We start from the raw sequence: 23,386 nt of genomic DNA, 5'->3' as shown, positions 1-23,386 counted from the left end.
TCCCCAAATGGAAAAAATGTATCCTTCTATTTTTGTTTTCATTTCTGCAGCTTATCTTGAAACAAGGCTTGCAAAGAAAGCCAGACAACACAATGTACATAAAGGTACTCCCAAAAAAGGGCAACAAATGTTATCAGATGACAGTGAAGAGACTCAAGTTTCTGCTTAGACAAATATTCATTGTTATACATTAAACAGACCCCAAACAGGAATGTCAGTTCACATTCTGACAAGCGTACACTTGTTTGGTGTAAATTTTTAATTTTATTATGTCTCACAATGTACATTGTGGCATGTCATTTTACCATTGTGTGACAATTCATTGGTTATCTTGTCTGAATACAGTATTGCTTTGGAAAGATACACAATAGGAAACTGACAAAAAGAGAGGTGGATTAGGAAAATAAGACAGAAAGGGTGGTTAATTATAATATTCTTCAAAGTTCTTTAGTTATTGACTCCAAAATATGCCAGTATACAAGAAGACAGAGATTATCCCATCGTAAGAAATTAAAAGGGCTAAAACCCTTGCATTCCAGGCTATTGTTTCTGATAGACAACACAACTTTAAAGAATTACTCTGCCAAATACAATTTAAATATTTATTCAAAGTCACAGTAGCTGGGGTCTCTGAAATATTCAATATAGTATTAAATTAGAGAGCATCTCTCTTCCTTTCAATTTATTCATTTCAATTTAAGCCCTTATTAAAAGAGATGAAGGAAAATGAGTGTTTTTTAACTTAAAACCCATTTGCCCATATAAAATAAACTGGCATCTAGTTGAAATAATGGAAATTTCTACTTGAAAAAAGTGTCCAGTAGAAAAACTGAATGCCAACTGATGAAAAAAAGAACATAGCAGACATATAGTTAACTTGCATTAACTACAGCCTACACTATTTGTTTGCACTAGACTTGACCCAAATCAGTACAATTAGTTCACACTAGGGATAAATTTAATATCTGGTAAAAAAAAAAAAAGATACTAAATATTTTGTTTTATTTCATAGTAACTTTTAACAATACCCCAAAAAGGCTTTTTCATGTGTAAAGGAAACTAATTGTTAACCCTGAACTCTTGAAATAAAAATTTGTTTTATGATGGTACCTCAATATATCACTTTGTTGTCAAACTATTTTCATGTCACTACGTAAGAACAATTCTAAGTTATCTATTTTCACCAGCAGAGAAATGCTGCATTTTAAAGTAAAGAATCCTTCCAGTTGTGGTTCATCTTTAAAGGATTTTCTGGTGTCCCTAAAATAGCACATAGAAGGGATATGCAAAAGAGGAAAATTATTAGAATCACTTTTTTAAAATCTGTTTATACCTACCAAAAAAAGGGATGACTTTAAATATCATTTAACAGCTCAATTTAGATTTATTGTACTTGTCAAGTGTTCTTTTTAAAAAGTCACTCACACAGAGTAACAAGTTCATACGCCAAGTAGTACATGGTTTAACTAAAACTTGGCAAAATATCAGTCCTGTATTACAAAAGGCAGCATATTCACTGGTGGTCTAAGATTTCATAAAAGATACACCAAAGGAACCCCCCCCCCCAAAATAACATTTAAATTAACTAATAGGTGGGAGAGATATTCTTTTACTAGTCAATCCAGGATGTTTTTGAATGGTTAACTAATTAAATCCACAAAAGTAGAATAATTATTTAAGGGAGAGTGAGAAGAGGAGAGGATAGAAGAAAAAGGTGATTTCAATTATTGTCTGCAACAATAACCCATAAGATAATCTTTACATTACATAAACCCTTAAAACAAAATGTTGCCAGTGCCCTAGTACCACAGGTCAACTGATTTTTCCCTCAAATCAGTGAGGAACTTTTTATTCAGAACAATCTTATTTTAAGACATCTGCAGTGATAAGCTATCAAACTTTATTCTGAATAACAATAAAGTGCTGAATGGTAATTACCTGAATTTTACACATTTGTATTCTTTATTCATACTTTACTTATACTTTTAAGTCAAAAGAGCCCTTTCTGCTTCAATATCAAATTGTTGTGTACACATTATATACATTTTTAAAAATATAGTTTTCAGTAAGGGGCTAAGTAGTACTGCAACCTTCTCATATGGCTGAAAGATAAAGACAAATCATGCAAGTTATCTTTAGGAGGTGTATTTAAACTTAAGGAAAAATGGGACACTTATTGAACCTTTTATACCATGAAATTATACCATTTACTAAAATATTGTTATACTAGATGCCTAGGTTTAGATTGGCAAGCATCATGCCACTGACATGCTTTAGTTTTTTGTAACTAAGGAAGGCAATCTTTAAAAATAAGGTGATCTGTAATTTCATACTATGAACATCCATTTCTCATTAAACTGTGTGATTAAATTTGAGATAACTTTGAGCAAATCCATTTACAATCACACTTAGTACATGCAAAACAGCACTGATGCAGCATGAAAGGTATGCCAGTTTTTATCTAAAGACTCTTTCCTTTTGTTTCATGATGCAAGATGGCAAACAAATTTCATCTGGGTCAGTGAGTGACGAATAGGTCTCCCAAACTGAGCACATAATAATTTTAGTGTATTAGAGAAAGCAACTGCACAAACATCCTGAAAAAAAAAAAACCAATCAGAAAATCTTAGGCAGCTGACAAAAAAAATCATGCTGTGATGTGTTCTCTTGAAATAATTCAACAAACTCTTCAAAAGTGGTTTGAGTTGAAGTTGGCAAACTGCTGCATAGAAATATGCTAACGTACAACAGTCATGTGTAAGCCAGTGCATAGAGAATATAAAGCACTTGTGGTAACTGCAAATGGTAAAAAGTCAATAAAGCTTGTACAACCCAGCAATGAATCATTACAAAAAAAATAAAAATAAAAACCAGAAATGTTCAAGCCCAAGCTACCCTCTCTGTGGCTACTCCACCCTCTCTACCCCACCACTCCTCTCCCCCCTCCAAAAAAAAGGGGAGGGGAAGGGAAGGCAAAGAGAACAGATTGGAAGGCAAGGGAAGTGGGAAGGGAGAAAGGGAGGAGGGAGGAAGAAAAGAAGGAAGAGAGGGAGGCAAGGAAGGAAGGAATAAGGTGTAGGCAGTCCTGGCTGGGAAGAAAAAGACAGGAAAAAAAGGACAAAAAAATAGGCCTTCATTTGCTTAATATTTGCAAACCACAAATTGTATAAAGAGACCAGTGAAAAATAGAATTCAGTCCCAAACACCCAACAGGCAAATAAAATAAAAGGCTTTGGCAGACAATTTTAGGAGTTTGAATATGGCATTACATTTATCAATAATCCACAAAACAATATATGGCATATTTATATTAAATATGGGGCAACCAATTCTGCAAATCTGATGCTCGTAACGCGTTAGCCAACGAAAGCACAATGTTATCAAGTTATATGAATGCTGGTGTTATCACAACAGTGCTCAAATATGAAACAACTGTTACCAACTCGTGCTTCAACAGTATTAAGAATTCAGTCAAATTATCATCTATGAAGTAAAACAAAGTTCTCCAGCTTTTCTGGGATGTGCCCTTTGTAATATATGCTATGATTCACTATGACACGAGCAGCAAGACACTGCAATGTTGTATGATTTATGGGCTGGATCAAATTTTTAGCTATCTCCTTCTCATCCAACAAGTCACTAGCAGTTTGTTTGTGAGAGTTTGTGGCATCAAAATGTGAACCCGATTTGATAAGGAGGTTCATGATATCTGGATGGTTGTTAAGTGCAGCAATGTGCAAGGGACTGTTGTCATCAGAGTCTCTGACATTCACATCAGCACCACATTCCACCAGTACTGCAGTAACTTGCAGAGATGGGAATTTACAAACAGGATATCGACCTACACATGTGGTATTCTTGTCCACAGCCAGATGAAGTGGGCTAAAGTTATTCTTTCCTCTAGGGTGCAGCTTAAGAAACTTGTATATAGTCTGCTTCTTAAAATGATCCTGTTCTGGAGTACAAGGAACTTTTTCTAACAAACAAACTAAGTGCAAAATGATGGAAAGGGCTTTATTTAACTGTATTTGGTCAGGTGGACACTGAGTTTGTTTGATAGCTCTATCTATCTCAAGGACGCTTTTGCACAGTATACCCATAAGATCATCAAATGTAACAGTCGTTCCCAATAAGCCTTTTGCCCTATCCTGCAGCATGAAAGAGAACAGCTCTGCAAAAGACAGTAAACTACTAGCAGTCATTGGGCTCAAGGGGTCCAAATTGTTCTGCTGCATATCCAAAGCATATTTCCATAGATTAATGCATCTTTTAAAATTTCCAGAGTCTGCATAGACAGCACCTCTGTATCTAATATAATAAGATGTATCTGGGTGAGAAGGACCAAGAATACGTTCTCTAATTAACAGAGCTTGCATTCTCATCTCATCAGGGTCAGCAATAAGGTTTTCTAGTTCTTCTGCACTGTTCACCTCTTTGGCATAGTCATAAGCCATTATTAATGTTTGTGGTACAGGTTTGCTGATGATATTAGTCCTGTCACTGTACCTCATGTCCATTGCTCTTTTCCAGTATTTCAAAGCCCCAAGCAGATCTCTTTTTTTGTCTACAAACGTAGCTCCCAAAAGTTCTAAGGCATTAATACGTTCTGTCTTGCTAGTCTGTGCATGTTGTGTCAGAAAATCCACAATATTTGTGTGACCTGTCACACTTGCTGATAGAAGGGGAGTCATTCCATAGCCATCCTTTTCCATCTTGGCACTATAATTAAGAAGCATTTTCATGATGTCCAAACTTCCAGATTCTGCGCAATCATGTAGTGCAGTGTTTCCTTAGGAAAAAAGACAAGGAAATTACATGTCTTTATGTATAAATAATGCAACACACATCCATACTACAAGTTTGATGTTAAGAAAAGTAGTTTTCTCTAATGGGTACTAAAAAAAACTGAACCTAAAATATGTCTAAACCTGATTCCAAATATGGAAAATTAAACTCTGCATTCTCTGAATATAGTCTACAGCTGTACAATAAAATACTCTGAAAAATTAATACAAAGTTGCCACATAAAAACAAATTTACTCTAAAGGGTTTTAATATTTTCTTTCTATATAAAGATACTTACTGTTCCTGTCTTCTCTCTCCATCTTCATCCCTTTTGTTTTCCTTCTCTTATTACTAGTACAATTATTGGCTGACCTAAAGTTTAGCCAAACAAAACAGATTTGGAGTGGGGGGAATAGTCCATATTTGTACCAATACAGTAAATAATGAATCAAAAGAAAGTGTGTAGAGTTCAGATCCAGTTTAAAGAGAAATGAGCATTTATATAGTACTACATGCCAGACACTGTGCTGAGCCCTTTATAAATATTACCTCTTTGGATCCTCACAACAATCATGAGATATAGGTGCTGTTATTATCTCCATTTCAGTTAAGAAAACTGAGGCAAACAGGTTGTGACTTGCACAGGATCATACAGTTAGTAGGTAGCTGAGGCCCAGTTTAAATTCTGGTCTTCCTGACTCAAAACTCAGTACTCTATCCATTGTACCACCTTTTGCAGGTATTCAAATAAAGAATTAAATATTGTCTATCTAGAGAAAGGATGCTGCAATTTAAAAAATTAAAAGAGATATGGAAATATTTTTACATTTTTCATTGTTATTTAAGTACTTACCGGTTTTTAGATGTTTGAGTACTAGCCTATTTTCCCAAAAATAGGTTAAAATTGATAGACATTGGTACACTGTTCAAAAGTTTACAGGAAACAAAACTAAAGGAGGAAGGACTTGCAGCCACCCAGGAATATTAGTTTTTATGTTGTTGTTCAGTCATTTTTTTAGTTGTGTCCAACTCTTTGTGACCCCTTTGGGTTTTCTTGGCAAAGTTACTGGAATGACTCACCATTTCCATCTCCAGCTCATTTTACAGGAAACCAAAGCCAACAGGGATAAGTGACTTGTTTAGGTTCACAGAGCTAGTAAGGGTCTATGGCCAGAGCTGAATTAAGGAAGAGGAGTGTTCCTGACTCTAGGCCTATCCTGCTATTCACTGTACCACCTAGCTCCCTAAGAATATTAGCTACCTGAGTATAATAAACACTTCTGTAATGTAATTTTATTGTGCTGTAATACCTTTTGTGCTTCAAAATGTGATTCTCATTTTGGGGGGGGGGGATTCCAATACTGTGTCACCTCAGTGACAGAACCTGCCCCCAAAAGAAAACTTCTAAAATTCATGCTTACTTGGGGTTGCAAAAGTAAATGTATAAGGAGATGCTCTGGAAATCTCTTTGGGATACCCCAATAGTAAGATAGCTCAAAATTCCCATTAACAATATACTAATTTCATGGAGTCAGGAGTTCCCAAGTTCAAATCTGGCCTCAGACACTTGACACTTAATAGCTGTGTGACCGGGGGGAAGTCACTTATCTCCAATTAGCTCAGGAAAAAAAAAATACTAAGTCTGATAACAAAAGACTTATAACAGCAATACTGTACAATGATCAAATGTGAATGACTTAAGTTATTCTCAGCAATAAATGATCCAAGACAATTCCAAAGGACTTATGATGATAAAGGCAATCTACTTCCAGAGAAAGAACTGATGGACTCAGAACGTAGATCAAAGCATACTATTTTTCACTTTCTGTATTTTTTGCCTCTTTTCCCTTGGAGTCTGTGTTTTCTTTCACAACATGACTAATATGGTAATATATTTTACATGACTGAACATGTATATCCTGTATCAAATTGTTTGTTGTCTTCAGATGGGGGGAGGTGAAGGAGGGAGAAAATTTGGACTCAAAAAATTTTTTTTAAATAGATGTTAAAAATTGTCTTTACATGTAACTGGGGAAAAAATTAAGTATTATTTTAAAATTACTATACTCATACCCCTAATATAACATAAAAATCTATCTATAATAACACTAACAGATTCTTTTATTTTTCAAGTCTTTTATATGTAAAGCTACAGAGGGAAAAAAAATACAGCACAATATTATTCCCCTTTTTTGCAAAGAAATACAATGCACATAGCAAGTACAAATGAACAATCAATCAATGAGCACCTATGTTCCAGGCACTTTGTTAGGTATACAAAGACACACAAAATGAAACAAATTAGATTAGACTAGACCCATAGAAAGTCATGCTCCATTCATATGAAGTCGAGATTCTCAGAAGTTATTAGCTATAAGAAAGTTAAGTTGGGGGGGAAGGGGGGCCCGGGCGGAGACAAGATGGCAGAGTAGAAGCAGGTCCTCTGTTCGGCTCCAACTTCCACCTTCCCCAACTCATGTAAAAGGGGACTCTGAACAAACTTTGGAGCCACAGAACCCACAAAATGACACAGAGAAGCTACCCTCCTGCTGAGGACAGCCCAGCAGGCGGGCAGGAATTGGCCAGTGCAGCACTCTGGGAGCTGAGCCCAGCTCCATGCCGAGGTTTTAGCCACAGGGCAGGAGGGACTCCAGATCAGCAGCAGCTGTGGCCATTTCCAGATTTATGAACACACAGATGCAAAGGACAAAGTGAGAAGTCAGTCTGGACTTTGGGACCAGTGGGAGTGCTTGGCTTTTGCCCCAGGGGCGAGAAGCCGCTGAGATGCTGGCACAGCCAGCCAGTGCCACGTGGCAGCTTCAGCTCCTGGCCTGCAGAGTGTAGGGGGACCAAGCAACCAGTCTGTGGGGTAATCGCTCTTGCTTTAACCTGCTTGGATCTGGATTGCAGTCTAGGGCGGAGGTCCTGGGGTGTGTGTCCAGCTTGCGAGAGAGCGTGTGAAGGCTTCAGCAAGGGCACCCAACTAATACGTTTGGCAGCTGAGAAAACCCCAGCATTTGGTACAAAGCTCCCCTTGTCTGGTAGCAGAGTGCTACTGTGGCAAAAAGCCCAAAAGTCAAGTAATAGAGTGGAAACATGCCCAGGCAAAGGAAACAAAGCAAACAGAAGATTCCAACATTAGACTCCTACTTTGGGGACAAAAAGGAGCAAAGCATGGAATAGGAGGAAGGAAGTGAAGTCAGAACTCCTGCACCAAAAGCTTCAAAGGAAAATGCGAGCTGGTTACAGGTCATAGAGGACCTTAAGAAGCAGATAAGAGAAGTGGAGGGAAAATTGGGAAGAAAAATGAGAACGATGCAAGAAAATTATGAAATGAGAGTCAACAGCCTGACCGAGGAAAATCACCTTAAAAAGCAGACTAACTCAAATGGCAAAAGAGGCTCAAAAAGGCAATGAGGAGAAGAATGCCTTAAAAAGCTGAATTTGCCAGATGGAAAAAGAATCTCAAAAGCTCACTGAAGAGAATCATTCCTTTAGAATTAGACTGGAGCATATGGAAGCTAATGACTTTATGAGAAATCAAGATGCTGTGAAACAGATCCAAACAAATGAAAGAATAGAAGGCAATGTGAAATATCTCATGGGAAAAACCACTGACCTGGAAAATAGATCCAGGAGAGATAATTTAAAAATTATTGGACTACCTGAAAGCCATGATCAAAGAAAGAACCTAGAAATCATCCTCAAGGAAGTTCTCAAGGAAAACTGCCCTGATGTTTTAGAACCAGAAGGCAAAATAGAGGTTGAAAGAATCCACCAATCACCTCCTGAAAAAGATCCCCAAAAGAAAACTCCTAGGAATATTATAGCCAGGTTCTGAAATTCCCAGATCAAGGAGGGAATATTACAAGCATTCAGAAAGAAACAAATTGAATATTGTGGAAACACAATCAGGATAACCCAGGATTTGGCAGCTTCTACACTGAGGAATCGAAGGGCTTGGAATGTGATATTCCGGAGGTCAAAGGAGCTGGGATTAAAACCAAGAATCACCTACCCAGCAAAACTAAGTATCATGTTTCAAGGGAAAATATGGTCATTCAGTGGAATAGAGAACTTTTAAGCATTCTTGATGAAAAGACCAGAGTTGAATAGAATATCTGACATTCAGATACAAGAATCAAGAGAAGCATGAGAAGGTAAACAGGGAAAAGAAATCATAAGGAACTTATCAAAGTTGATTTATTAACTACATGGAAAAACAATAATTGTAACTTATTAAACTTTTCTCTGTAGTTGAAGGGAATAGAAACATATACATGTCTATATATGAGGGTATATGGGCATATGAATACATATGTGAATGTGTGTATATATGTTTACAGATATACATAGATAGAGGGGACAGGACCAATTTAACAGGAAAGGATGATACTTGAAAGGTGAAATTAAGAGGTGAGAGAGGAATATAATGAGAGGAGATGGGGAGAGACAGAATGGGGTAAACTATCTCATATAGAAGAGGCAAGGGAAAATGGTTACAATGGAGGAGAAGAATAGGGAGGCAATAGGGAATGGGTCAACCTTATTCTCATTGAATTTGGCTTGGGGAGGAAATGAAATACCCACTAAATAGTGTATCTCACTCTACAGGAGAGTAGGGGGGGAAGGGGATGAGAGGAGGGATGATGGAAGGGAGGGCAGGCTGGGGGGGGAGGGAAGTTGGAAGTACCCACTTTTGAAAAGGGACGGGATCAAAGTAGAGAATAGAACAAGTGGGAGGTGGGATAGGAGGGAGGGAAATATAGTCAGTCTTTTACAATGTATCTACTATGTTAATGTTTTCAAGTAGCTACACATGTACAACCTATACTGAACTGCTTATCTTCACAGTAAGGGTAGATGACAAGTGAGGAAGGGAATGAATCTGGAATTCGTTTTAAAATCAAATGTTTAAAAAAAAATATATATATATATATATACTATTATTAATAATATTTTACATGTAATTGGGAAATAAGATATACAGGCACTGAGGCCACAGAGATCCACCATGCCCTACTTGAAAAGTCGAAAAGGGAATGGGAGAAAATATGGGAGAGAGCAGACTAGAGGAGGGGATATCCTGTGGGGTTGCTATTTTGGGGCGGTGGGTATGGAAAAACGGGGAGAAAATTTGTAACTCAAAATCTGGCAGAAATGAATGATATAAATCAGAAGTTAATAAAGCATTTAAAAAATGAAAAATGTGAAAAAATAAAATAAAAAAAAGAAAGTTACATTCTACAAGTTACTAATTTTGTAAAAAAAGTAATTTAATAGGGGCGGCCAGGTAGCACAGCGAGTAAGAGCACCGGCTCCAGTGTTGAGAAGACCTGGAGATTGAATCCCGGGCTCAGACACTTAGCACCCACCCAGAAACACCTGGCCATGTAACCTTGAGCAAGTTACTTAACCCCAATTGCCAGGTGGCTCAGCGAGTAAGAGCACCGGCTCCAGTGTCGGGATGACCTGGATCAAATCCGGGCTCAGATACTCAGCACCACACCCAGAAATAACTGGCTGTGTAACCTTGAGCAAGTTACTTAACCCCGATTGCTTTAAAAAAAAAAAAGTAATTTAATAGTACACTCTATGGCTCTCCCGCACCCCCAAAAAAACCTATAAAGAAATACTTATAATAGTACTTCGATTTCCTTAGTAGTAAAAGATCTATCTCACTTTATCCTTAAATTAACTTTGTAAGGGAGATCTTAATCCTCTTCTTTAATTACAAAACCGAACTCCAAAAGTCAGTGGTAGAGCTAGAAGTAAAACTCAGATTTCTTAACTCCTAATCTAATGTCCTATTCAAGTGACTACTGCCCTAAAATAAATCAAAATTCATCACTTTCTGTGAATTCTTTTGAATAAATTAAATCTGCCATAATGTAAACCTGCTATTCAAATAGTATTGAGAGTATTCAAAACAAAATTGATTTAGCTTAACATTGTTAATATTTACATTAACATTTATTATGAATTAAATGTATATATAGTTCTGAAAGGTAAATATTTAAATTTTACACATAAAAATTTAAATTCTGGAAAGTAATATTCAGAAGTATCCCTTGTTCTCCTCTCCTCCCCTTTCCTGAAACAACCCTGGTAGTTATCTACCCCTAGTTCCAATTCCACTGGAGAACTTCATGGACCACTCTCCAGGAGTGGTCATGGTGGTGACATGGAGGTGGCAGGATATGATCTGAGAAGCTGTGATTTGCCACTTCACCTCTATGGACCTCAATTTTCTCCTTTGTAAAATAAAAGGGTTGGCTTACAGAAGTTCCAAGATCCCCTTTAATTCTAACTGTTTGATTCTATGTCACTTCCCTGCTCAAAAGTCTCCAATGGCTCTCCTTGGCCCTCAAGATGTAAGTACAGACTAAATGTCAAGAATTTATGAAGTACACAGTGCAAAAAAGTCTCACTTTTTATCTCCTGATATTCCTCAGTGTGAACCCTCAACTCCAGCCAGGCTACCTCACTTGCCCAAGCATACCATTCACATTCTGGCTTCCAGACTTTCAATACTTTCCTCTGCCAGAATTCATTATTTGCTTCACTTTTCACATTAACCTTTTCAAATTCAATGTGTCCTTGAAGATCCAGTTCTAGTCCCATTTCCCTCCAAAAGCATTCTAAGGGATTCCAAGAGTATACTGCAGGCTAAAGGGAACAGACTGTTCAAAGTCACAGAGATGACAAAATAACACATTGTAAAATGCACAAAAAGTTTTAAAATGCTCTGTAGGGCTTATGGAAGGATTTAAGCAGGCTTTCTAGAAACATATTTGCAGTGAGGAAATGTCAATAGACAGAAAGGATGTCATTCTAGGGAGAGAGCACCACAAATGAAAAAGGAGACAGTATAAGTGGGGCTTGTACTGAAGACAACTAGATGGTCCCTTCACAGCTGACCTAAATCGCCATTTTCAAGTTCTGGAACTGAATTCATTGAAGAATTTATGAAAAGCCTATTACGTGCCAGGTGTTATGTTATAAGACAGGGACACAAAAATAAATGAAAAAAAAAAAGTCTCTGATCTCAAGCAATTTACATTCTATCAGGGAAATGAAATCATATGCATGATGTCCCCAAAGTCTTAAACCCTGTATACTCAAATAAGTTATGTAAGAACAAAACAAATACAAAGTAAAATTTTTTTGAGGGGGAGAGAGAAAGAGGTGGGAAAGAGACAGCAGCATAATTATCTGACACTATCAAGACAAGTCTTTGCAGGAAGCAGTACAAGTTAATTCTAGAAGAAAAATAAAACTATTAGGAGGTGAAAATGAAGAGGAAATTCATTAAGGTATGAAGATGAGAGATATAATGTTGTCTGGGAAACGGCAAGGACAGTTTGGTGTCCTGCTGCATTAGCCAGGCTGGCTTGCCTTCCCTGTGGGTGGCATTTGGGAGGGATCACTGGCCCTTTCTCCATATGAAATGCCTGGATGACAGTTGTGAGAGCAGAATTGGAATCAGGAATGGTCTGGGTAGGATGCTGCCAGGTCACGTACCAATGTGCCAGTTGGTGATAGTTGGACAAGTCCTCAACAAACATTTATTAAATGTCTACTATGTGCCAGGAATTTTGCTAAGTGCTAGGGACACAAAGAAAGCCTTCCAGACCACCTACTCCCTAAAAAGCCTGTCCCTGATCTTTAGAAGCTGAGAGTCTAATGTCAGTAATTATTGCTGGTGGTGGTAAAGAAGGTAGATACACCCTTTCCACCAAGATTTATTGCCACTGATGGCTATAGGGGCTAGATTGGAAGGTCTGTTGATTGGGAGGGCACTGCTATTATCAAATCTCATGGACTCAGGGTCCTGGACTATCTCCATCAGCATCTGAGGGAAGATGGTGGTCAAGGTAGTGGTGATTTGACTTGTCTCTTCGTCTATTCCCCAGGAGAAAAAAGGGTACAAGAGAATAAGTGTCATGAAAATGCAGGGAAGAAAGAGTAATTATTTGCTAAAAACATTTCTATTCTGAAGAAAAAATATACATATCTAAGTATGATATATTTTTTAACATGAAGGGGGAAATCAGGAAATACTTTATTAGAAGGTAGCATTTGAGATGATTTTTGAAGAAAATTAGGGTCTGTAAGAGGCAGCAGTAAGAGTAGAACATCCCAGGCAAGAGTGACAGCCAGTGAAAAGTCAAAGATTAAGGAGACAATGTCCTGCATGAGGAACAATAAAGTCATTTTGTCTGCATCTTAAAGAATGTTTTAAGGGAAGCTTAGAAAAGGTACAGCCTTTTCTAGATGAAAGCTAGAAAGGTACATCCAGAGCTAGGTTGTAAAGGGCTTTAAATGTGAAACAGAGGAGCTTGTACTTGACTCTAGGGGTAATTCAGAGTCACAACGGGTAGCAGTACTGAATCAGGGAGTAACGTGGTCAGACTTTATGAGTATCGGTTGGGCAGTTATGTGGAGAATAGGCAGAGAGACTTGAGGCAAGGAGACTAATTAGGGAGTTACTCCAATATTCTACGAAGTGATGATGAGAGCTTGAACTAAGGCATAGAAGAGATGTAAGACTTGTTGTGGAGATAAAAATTAATAAGACGTGGCACCTTCCTTCAATTAAAAACCAAGAAAAGGTTTAGTCTGAAGTGAAATGTCAGAACCATTACTATGAAACAACAGCATAATTATCCTTTAAAATCAAAATCAGGCGAACATACCTGGCAGTTAGAGGAACAGTTACTAGGACAGTGGATAGAGTGCTGTGCCTGGAGTCAGGAAGATTTTCAAGAGTTCAAATCTGGATCCAAAATCAACTATCTATCTGCTAAATTATATATGTCCACCACTTCAGTCCAGATTTTAAAGGTATAAAGATAAAGCCTTATTTTCAATTGACCTATTTAGAAGGTTTATTGATAGTACTGATCTCGTAGAAAAAGAGTAAATACCCTTGCTGTCTCATAGCCACCTTGGTCCTGATACTTATTCTTGTTGGGAGAGATAAAAGGGCAACTGTAGAAGCTAGGTGGCTTGGTGGGTAAGAGCATTGGGCCAGGAGCCAGGAAGACCTGAGATGAAATAAGGCCTCAGACACTTATTAGCTATGTAACCTTGGGCAAGTCATATAACTTGTTTGTCTCAGTTTCCTCAGCTATAAAATGAAGATAATAATAGTACCTACCTACCTACCAGGTTTGTAATAACTGTGAAATGATGAGCATAGTGCCTGGCACAGATCAATGTTTGTTCAGTCATGTCTGACTCTTCATGACTCTATATGGTGTTTCCTGACAAAGATACTGGAGTGTTTTGCCATTTCCTTCTCCAGTGGATCAGATTAAGTGACTTGCCAGGGTCACACAGGTAGTTAATGTTTGAAATTAAATTTGAACTCAGGTCTTCCTGAATCCAAACCTAATGCTCTACCACCGTCCATTTTGTCATTTCCTTTGGCACAGCAATATTCTGTTACATTTATATACTATAATTTGCTTAGCTCTCTTCCAGTAAGAAGACCCTCCCTCCCCCTTTCCACCTTAGTTTCTAATTTCTGACTGCCACAAAAAGAGCTACTGTAAATATTTTTGCACATGAGTCATTTTCCCTTTTCTCTGATTTCCTTGGTTTTTTGGTATCACTGAGTCAAAGGGTTTGTGTAACTTAGTAACTTTGGTCCATAATTCCAAATTGCTTTCTGTAATGACTAAACCAATTCAAAGTTCCACCTGGCTCAGAGTAAATGCTGTATGAATGTTGGCTGTTGTTTCTACTATTACTGACTTCTACCTCTTTAAATTATTTTTCTTCTTTATTTTTCACATTGAAGCTCTTCTGGTTTGTTTGTTTGTTAAGGAATACTTCACTTCCCTTGATAAACTGGAAGGTTGAAAGGTATTCCTCAGACTCATTTACCTTCTCTTCTGAGAAGTACCCTGGCCTGCACTTCCAGCAATTAAAACAATAATTTGGCTATGGAAGAAAGACTAAATTTCACACATTACGTGACTCACTGCAAAATTCTCCCTCCTCTCCATAGCCTTCATTCTTCCCAAATTCCTATTTTTGGTTTTACTAAAAATTTTAAAAATCTTCAAAATCTTTATAATTACTTCATATGTCAATGTATCTCATTCATTTCTAGCGAAAACGAAAAATGGAAGACCCTCCCTCTCAAAAATAATCTAGCAGTGCACAAACAAAATCAATGCAGCTTTGTATGAAAAGCTGTTCATGAGATAAAAATCTCTTCACAGAAAATACCTGATAAAAGTCTAATATCCAAAATACATACAGAATTGATATAAATTCGTAAGAGTTCTTTACAGATAAGGAATCAAAGGATACAGAGTTTTCATAAAAAGAATTGCAAGCTATCAATGAGCATATATAAATCACTTATATAAGAAACAAATTAAAACATTTTGAAGCTTCATCTCACACCCATAAGTCTGGCAAAGATAAGAAGGTAGAAATGGTAAATACTGGAAGGACTGTGAAAGACCCTATAGGTAGAGCTGTGAACTGATCTCAACTATTCTGGATAATAACTTGAAGTTATATAAAAGTCACTTAATTGTATACACCCTTTGATCCAGCAATGCCATTCTAAGGCATATAGCTCAAGGTCAAAGGAGGGTATCACATACACAAAAAGTATTTATAGCAGCACTTTTTATAGTAGCCAAAATGCATGGCTATTGATTGGAGAAACTAGGATTGTGTTTATATGACTATAGCAGGATACCTTCAATGTAAAAAATGTTCAATATGAAAATTCAGATAAACATGGGAAGACTTGTATGAACTGATATATAGCAGAGTAAGGAGAACCAAGGACAACCTACATGATTATCATAATAATACAAAGGAACATTATCAAATATGGCCAATGTATTTATTAGCTTCGCTTAACTGTACTTTTCTGTAACAAGGGAGGGTTTTATTGGAGGGAAATGACAAGGATTCAAAAAAAATCAACAAAAATTTGTAAATAAACTGACGATACAACAAATAATTAAATTTAAATAAATATAGCAACCTAATAATGTTTCAATTCCTACCCTTGCCTAATTTGCCTCTGTTTCTCATTCTGGCACACTCCTTAGCCTCAGATAAGACAAGTTTTTGCTTTTCAGGAAAACTGGGCTCTTTTTTTCTAAGTAGCATCTCAAGCCCAAGTAAACCTGGTTCATACTGATTTAAGTCAGGGGTTCTGGACCTTTTTTGTCATGGATCCCTTTGATGATCTGCTGAAGCTTATAATGCTTAAGATAAAATACACAGGAAACCAATTATACCAAAATATGGTTCTCAAAAAAAGGACCTCTGCTCTAAACGGTCGCATAATTTTAAAACCCTAGCCTTTCTCTTGCTACCCTCCCCAGTTCTCAGAAAAGGGTATCAAAACTAGCATCCTATTAGGCACTACTTATCAAATTCTGGCCACAGGGGACTTTTCATTAGTCCTCAAGGCAGCTAGGTAGTTCAGGTCAGCAAACATTTATTAAGAAACTACTTATGGGGTCCTGTACATTTATTCTTTCAGGTCAGTTAGTATGTAAAACAATATTAAGACTACTGAACTAAGAATCGGGAAACCTGAATTTTAATCTTGGCTCTACCAATGTCGGCTATGTATGCATGGATGTGTAATCATGCTACCTAAATCAGAAGATTTAGAATTGGAAGAGACCTTAGAGATATCTAGGTGGAGGTTATCTGCTTAAGTTCACTGGCAGAAAGTTGGAAGAGCTGGGATTTAAATAAGGTTGTATTGTATTTGACACTTTTTTCCTTCCTTCCTTATTAGCCCATCTGAAGTGCAGTTGTGCAATTAGCAAGTGCTTTTATGGTAGGTTTTATAGTGTTACTATATTGGTTGAGGAAGTGATATAGACATACCTTATACATTAGGATTTTAGCAAAGCATTTGACAAAGTCTATCACAAGACACTTATGAACAAGATGGAGAAGAAATGTGGTTATGGTAGTAAGTTAAGTGTATTCACAGCAGATTGATCATTTCTTTGACATTGTTAGAAAGATAAGCACAAATTTACAAGATGTAAATTTATATTCGTAAGTTTCTATAAAAGCCTGCTCTTAAGTTACCACAAATAGAATGGGATACACTTGGCCTAATAGTAATTTGTCAAAGCTTACGAATTTTAATTTATCAATGCTTAAGATTAAATAAGATATGGTTGCCAGAACAGTTGTACTCTGCTGCCTCAAGACATGGAGTCTTGATTTCCTTATCTGCAAAATGAGAATAATAGTGCCTACCTTACAGAGTTGCTATGAGGTTCAAATAACAATTATGTAAATCAGTTTGGAAACTTTAAAATACTAAGTGGTAGCTACTATTATTTAAGTTAATGTGTACCAATGCTTAGTGATTATTTGCCCTTCTAATTATTAAAAAAATGAGCAGTTCTAATTTTGCCAGTTATCAATTATCAATAACTCTTAGGAAAAAAATTTTAAATTAATAAAGAAAAAGTATTTTTCATTATACAAATATACTGTATAAACAACCTTTAAAAACATATGTGCTCTTGGAAGTCTACTTGCCAAGACTCAAAGGAACTATATAAATACAACCTCCAAACACTCTTTACACAAACAGAGATCTAAATAATTGGAGAAATATTAACTGCTCATGGGTAGGTCAACTCAATAAAATCAAAAGAGCAATAGTACTTATGTTACTTATTCAGTACCACACCAATCAAACTAACAAAGAATTACTTTTATAGAGTTAGGAAAAAAATCATCTGGAAGAAGAAAAAGTCTGCAATCTCAAGGGAAATAATGAAAAAAAGGGGCCTAGGAGTAACACATCTCAAACTACACTATAAAGCAGTAATCATGAGAAAAAGTTTAGTACTGGTTAAGAAATAGAAAGCTCGGATCAGTGGAACAAAACAAATACAAAATATACAGAAGAAAACAGAGGAATGTAGTGTCTAATAAACCCAAGGATCCTAGTAATTGGGGTAAGAACTCACTATCGGACAGAAACTTCTGGGAAAATTATAAAGCAGTTTGGTAGAAACTAGGTATATTTTACAACCGATACTGAACTGCTTATCTTCCCAGTAAGGGTGGGTGACGAGGGAGGAAGGGAATGAATCTGGAATTCAAAGTTTTAAAATAAAATGTTTAAAATATATACATACATATATATGCTATTATTAATATTATTTTACATGTAATTGGGAAATAAGGCACTGGGGCATAGAGATCCACTTGCCCTACTGGAAAAGTCAAAGGGGGTATGGGAGAAGATATGGGAGAGAACAGATTGGAGGAGGGGACATCCTGTGGGACTGCTATTTTGGGGCGGTGGGTAGGGGAAAAATGGGGAGAAAATTTGTAACTCAAAATCTGGCAGAAATGAATGATGTAAATCAAAAGCTAATAAAGCATTTGAAAAATGACAAAAAAAAAAACTAGGTATATTTCACACTGTATACCAAGACTTTAAGCTCCCAAGGGGTACCTGACTTAAACATAAAGGATGAAATCAAGAGGAATATGGAAGAAATTACCTGACAAATCTATGGACAGGCAGAGAGTACACAATCAAACAATGAAGAAAAAGGATCACAGAAGGCAGACAACTCTGATAACATATTTGATTCTCCTGTTCCTTTCCATTCTCCATAGTCAATTAATTGCCAAATCTTACTATTCTACCTCCACATCTCCCATATCCAACCCTTTCTACTCCCTCACCCAGGTCACCCATTTACATGGTAGCCTCTTAAATGCTTTCTCTCCTCCCCACTCAGAAATCCATATTCCAATTCAGCTGCTAAATTTATATTCCTAAAGCACAGGTCTAAAACACTACGTTGCTTAAAAAGCTGAGGGTCCTCTGTTGCCTGCAGGGTACCAAATATAAACTCCCGTTTATCATTTAAGTCATTCACCATTTGGCTCCAGCTTACCTTTCCAGTGAAACTATTCTGGTGAAACTGACCTACTTGCTATTCCTAGCACTGACAGTGTATAAAGTGTTGGATATGGAATCAGAACTTGATGCAAACCCAGTCTCTGAACTTAGTAGTTATGTGACCTTGGTCAAGTTATGCAAAACTCTGAGTCTCAGTTTTCCAATCTGTAAAACAGGGAAACTAATAACTATAGCAAGATTTTTGTGAGAAGCAAATGAGGATAATATGTAAACCTTCAAGTTCTATAATAAATTGGAACTAGTATAAAATATAACACTCTACTTCCAATCTCCATAATTTTGCATAGGCTGTGGCTCATGCCTTAAATGCTCTCCTTTATACCTTCCTTATTCAGAACACTGTGGCCTCTGGGCGCTCTAGATTTCTTCACCTCAAAAAGTATTTGCCTTAGCTTCTTCATGTCTATCTTTGTATGTAACTAAATATGAACATTAGATGAAAATTAAATTGAAAAAAAGTGTACTAGACCTTTAAAAATCGAATTTTAAGATGGAAAATGTTTTATTCAGTATATGCTTTTCAGCAGAAAAAAAAATCACCACTTCCAATGATACTGATTAAGGAAAATTTAATTTCTGCAAACAACAAACAAGTACAAGTAGTAAAACCGCTTTGTCTCTCAAGGGCCAAAGAAAGGAAACCCTGTCATAGAAAGGGCTATAAAGTGTTCTTTAAACAGTAAAAACAAAGAAACGGAGGAATAAACAGTGCTGAAACAAACACCACGAGGCAGGGTTAAATATTGCTTAATATGGCTTATAATTTAACAAGAGAAAAATGCTGACAATACAAAGCTATTTCTATGAACAGCCCTTGCATATTTTTGTTATTGCTGTAACCGATTTATAAAGAGACTGCAAAAGAAAAACAATGAAATATGGTGTTAAATCCCATGTTCTCAGAATGATCTATCAAAAGCACATGACATTTCATCAAGAGTCCATGATGACTCATTAAGGACATTTTATATTCCTAGAGTGTTTACAGGGCAACTAGGTGAGCTGAGCACCAGGCCTGGAGTCAGAAAGACTGTATTCCTAATCTCAAATCTGGCCTCTGACATGTAATAGCTCTGTGACCCTTGGCAAGTCACTTAACCTTGGTTGCCTCAGTTAACTCATCTGTAAAATGAACTGCATAAGGAAATGGCAAACCATTCTAGTATCTCTGAAAGAAAACTTCAAATGGGGTCATGACTGAACAGATCATATTTTTTAAATACCCTCCCCCCCAAAAGTGCCCCTAACTCATATTTCTTTCATTTAAGATTACAAACTTCAATATTACTTCCTAACTTTTCACTATATCAATAAGGTCAAAAGTGAGCAGGGATGATCTCTTAATATTACTGAGTTCCAACTAAAAAGAATGGTAATATTATATCCAAATATTTTTAGGTTCAAAGCACTCATTATACAAAGCTGGCCAGAAACAACTGTCACTATTATACAAACATTCTGTTTGGGAAAAAATAAAGTCATTTAGTATCAAAACAGTAACTCATAGGTTCTCTGAAGTAATGAAGAAAAAAAGACTTCAAAGTTAATACTTGTTTAAAATGTAATCTACATGTAACTGTACAAGCAAGTCATCATCCTCCGGAAAAATTAGTGGTAGCACATCGATAACTTTAGTGCACACCCCATATTTTAAAAGATGAATACATAACAGAAAAAGACATTTTTAAGATTTTTCTAGATTGCCACATTTAATAAATGTATCAAAAAGCATACAATAAATATGTTTTAAAAGAAAAGATTCTCTTCTTCCATTTATAGAAATTCTCCAATAAAACCAGTTTACTAACAACCAATTTCCTGCAAAAGAACATATTCTTCTCCTTCTTGGGAAAAAGCAAACTCAAACATTTTATATATAAATAAAAAGATAATTTTTAAAAAGTTACTTTCAGTACATTTACAAATACAAAAAGATAACTTATCTGAATAGATTAAATAAAAACTTAGGATTATAACTGATTAAATTATATCTTGTTATCTGTAACCTTGGGTAAGTCATTTCATGTCTATGTACAAGTTTATCCAACTATAAATTAAAAGACAATGCTTATCGTAGAGATGTTTTAAGGCAGTTTTACAAAAGGATCCAAACAAGAGAACATCTGGTAGTCATTCAATACTAATGATTACTTTCAGAAAAGGTCTAAATTGTAACCACTTTAAAATGATAAAAGTGCAGACCTTGAACTTACCTTTAACACTTTTTCTATTAACATCTGCCCCCTTTTCAAGTAAATACTGGGCAATTTCTTTATGTCCTTTGTAACATGAAATCATTAAGCACGTATGACCATGACGGTTTGAAACTTCCAAATCGGCTTTGTGTTCCACAAGGTACTTTACTATTTCCAGGTGACCATCAAAACAGGCAGCCCTAAGAGGAGTTGAATTAGTCAAAGTGGTGTTGTTGACAGATGCTCCATGGTCTAACAAAGACTGGACTACCTTCAAATGTCCGGCTGCAGAAGCAGCCCATAAAGGTGGAGCCCCCTCAATGGTCTCACCATCAAAATTCACAGAGCCTCCAATCTCTATGGAGGCACTGCACTGTTCCAGAAGGTATTCCACCATGTCAAGGTGCCCATAGCGGGCTGCCATCAAAAGTGGAGTGGCACCATTTGTTTTTTCAGAGATCAACAAGGCCACTTCCTCTTTTGATTTGCTTGCCAACAACTTGGCAAGAAGGCGCAGCTTGCCATCCCGAGCTGCATTAAACACTGCTGTCTTTAGATCCATTTATGTCCAATTGAGTCTGTCTTGTTTATCCTTCAGGAACAAGTTCGTCCTTAACTTTGTGGGCAGGGCCAACAGCTGCAGGAACCAGAGTTCAATGACAACCCAGTATGTACACAACCATGAAAAACGTCCGCTGTCCTACTGCCTTCCAGCATCTGGCACCTGAGATCCCCAAATTGGAAGAGAAAGATAAAAGGTTACCGTTATTAGTATTTTCTACACATTTCAGGTTTTCCCTGAACATAATGGTTCCTGTGACCCTTTCGAGGGAGTCTAGCTTTTAAAGATTAACAAGGTTTTCTTAAATAATCTTCCTAAAAGCTCTTGTTGGAGGTCTGACCCGGAACACCTTTTTTTAGCTGCTCCATTTGACCGTTTCTGCTTCCAGCTCTGTTTCCCATTTTACTGTGCATCAGCCCAGGGCAACAGTTGGGGTGGCAATGAACTTTTTACTTTATCTCCTGGCAAGAAGAGCCAAGAGCTCCCGCTCCCCAGCGGGAAGACAAAATGGTCCCGAAATGCTGGCCAGAGGGCGGCTCACCCCTGCCACTTCCCCATGCACTTCCTCACCTCTGGCCTCCTCTGAACCCCAACTTCCGCTCCCCCAGGCCCAGCCCCCCCCCGCGGATTCCTCTCAGCCTCGGGGCTTTTCCCCACGCGGCCCGCAAGCCCCTGGCGGCCCCGGCCCGGCTCCGCCTCCCTGGCCTCCCTGGCCTCCCAGGCCTCAGTCTGGGCCTGGCCGCCTCCCTGGCCTCCGCGCCCCCGGCACTTCCCCCTTCCCCGCCGGCGTCCCCAGCCGCGGCGAAGCGACCCCGGGCCGCCACCCACCTGTCCGTGCCGGCTCACGAAACCTCAGCTTCTGGGCCCCGAAGCTGGGTCAGGGCTCCGGCCGCCGCCACCCCCTTCAAATGATAACCGTCGCCGTCTCGGCCGCCGCGGCCCGGGCTGCCCTGGTCTCCTGCTCGGCGTCCAGCTCCTCCATGACCCGCAGCAGGGGATTCCGCGCCGCCCCGCCGCCGCCAAAGCGCACTGGGCGAAGCCGCCTCCTCCTACTCCTCAAAACGCCGCTCCAGCAGCAGCCATAGCGGATGTTGTAATGGGCTCCAGGCGGGGGAAGCCTAAAGTGCTGGCTCACAGCGCTGACGCGAGCGCCGCGCCATTGGGTTAGGAGAGGGCGGTGGCTGCCGCGAGCAACCGCCCTGGGGCGGGCCTAGCGTGGTGCGTGCGCGCCGGCCCCAGCGCGGGGGGCGGGGCCGGGGCCGAGGGGCGGGGCCGGGGCTACGCGAGAGGCCACGTGCTCACCCTCGTCTAGTCTCGCGGGTTCTGCGGCGGGGGTGGGGGGGGTGGGGCGGGGAGCGCCCATCATTTCCTCTGGTCCTTGGACCCGAGTGGGTGTCGTTGGTGGGCGTGGTGGCTCCTTCTTACGTCCCTGTTCCATCCCAACTGCAAAGAAATCCCTGTATTTATCTCCTCTCCCACAGAATGGACGGGCTGTTCCTTCTTTGTCTGTCTCACTTGATGATTGATGAGGGAACTCCTGGTGTGGAAGCACATTGATGCAGCTCTGCCACCCTCCTGTAAGGTAGAGGCATAAAACTGGAGCGGGAAGGGCTGTGTTGGCCAGCCACCTCATTTTACAGATGAAGAAACAGGCTCAGGAAGACTAAATGATTTGTCCGAGGATATACTTTGTAAAGTTTGGGGATGGAATTTGAATGCAGGTCCTTCGATTACAGTCAGTGCCCAGGAATATGCCGTGCAACAATGCCTCCCACGAAGTATTCCCTCGACCTACCGGCGTAGTAATGCTGCCATCCCTAGCGGAGTTAAAAGTTACTCTGTCAATGGTAGAGAGGATGGTGTAATGGATTGGTTTCAAAC

At 38.4% G+C, this 23,386-nt stretch overlaps 1 protein-coding gene across 1 annotated transcript; it reads right to left on the bottom strand.

Annotated features, from left to right (window-relative positions):
- Positions 1–241: 241 nt before the first annotated feature.
- On the bottom strand, positions 242–22,603 carry FEM1C (fem-1 homolog C). Its single transcript, XM_069088178.1, has 3 exons — positions 22,334–22,603; positions 20,962–21,667; positions 242–4,789 (listed from the first exon to the last, which is right to left on the bottom strand). The coding sequence occupies exons 2-3, from the start codon at positions 21,503–21,505 to the stop codon at positions 3,480–3,482; spliced, it is 1,854 nt and encodes a 617-aa protein (XP_068944279.1). The 5' UTR covers positions 21,506–21,667; positions 22,334–22,603; the 3' UTR covers positions 242–3,479.
- Between the last annotated feature and the right edge of the window lie 783 nt (positions 22,604–23,386).

Source organism: Petaurus breviceps, unplaced genomic scaffold (assembly GCF_028583685.1).
Source record: "Petaurus breviceps papuanus isolate PSGF00001 unplaced genomic scaffold, PetGlider_PUasm1.0 184, whole genome shotgun sequence".
Classification (NCBI taxonomy): Eukaryota; Metazoa; Chordata; class Mammalia; order Diprotodontia; family Petauridae; genus Petaurus; species Petaurus breviceps.
The sequence above is the reverse complement of the archived record's forward strand: the minus strand, read 5'-3'. Positions and strand labels throughout refer to the sequence as shown.

Excerpts from the sequence above, each read along its gene's own strand:
- FEM1C (XM_069088178.1), bottom strand. The coding sequence starts at position 21,505 with ATGGATCTAAAGACAGCAGTGTTTAATGCAGCTCGGGATGGCAAGCTG. Across the intron at positions 4,790-20,961 it reads TAATAGAAAAAGTGTTAAAG|GAAACACTGCACTACATGAT; the intron begins GTAAGTTCAAGG and ends TTTTTTCCTAAG.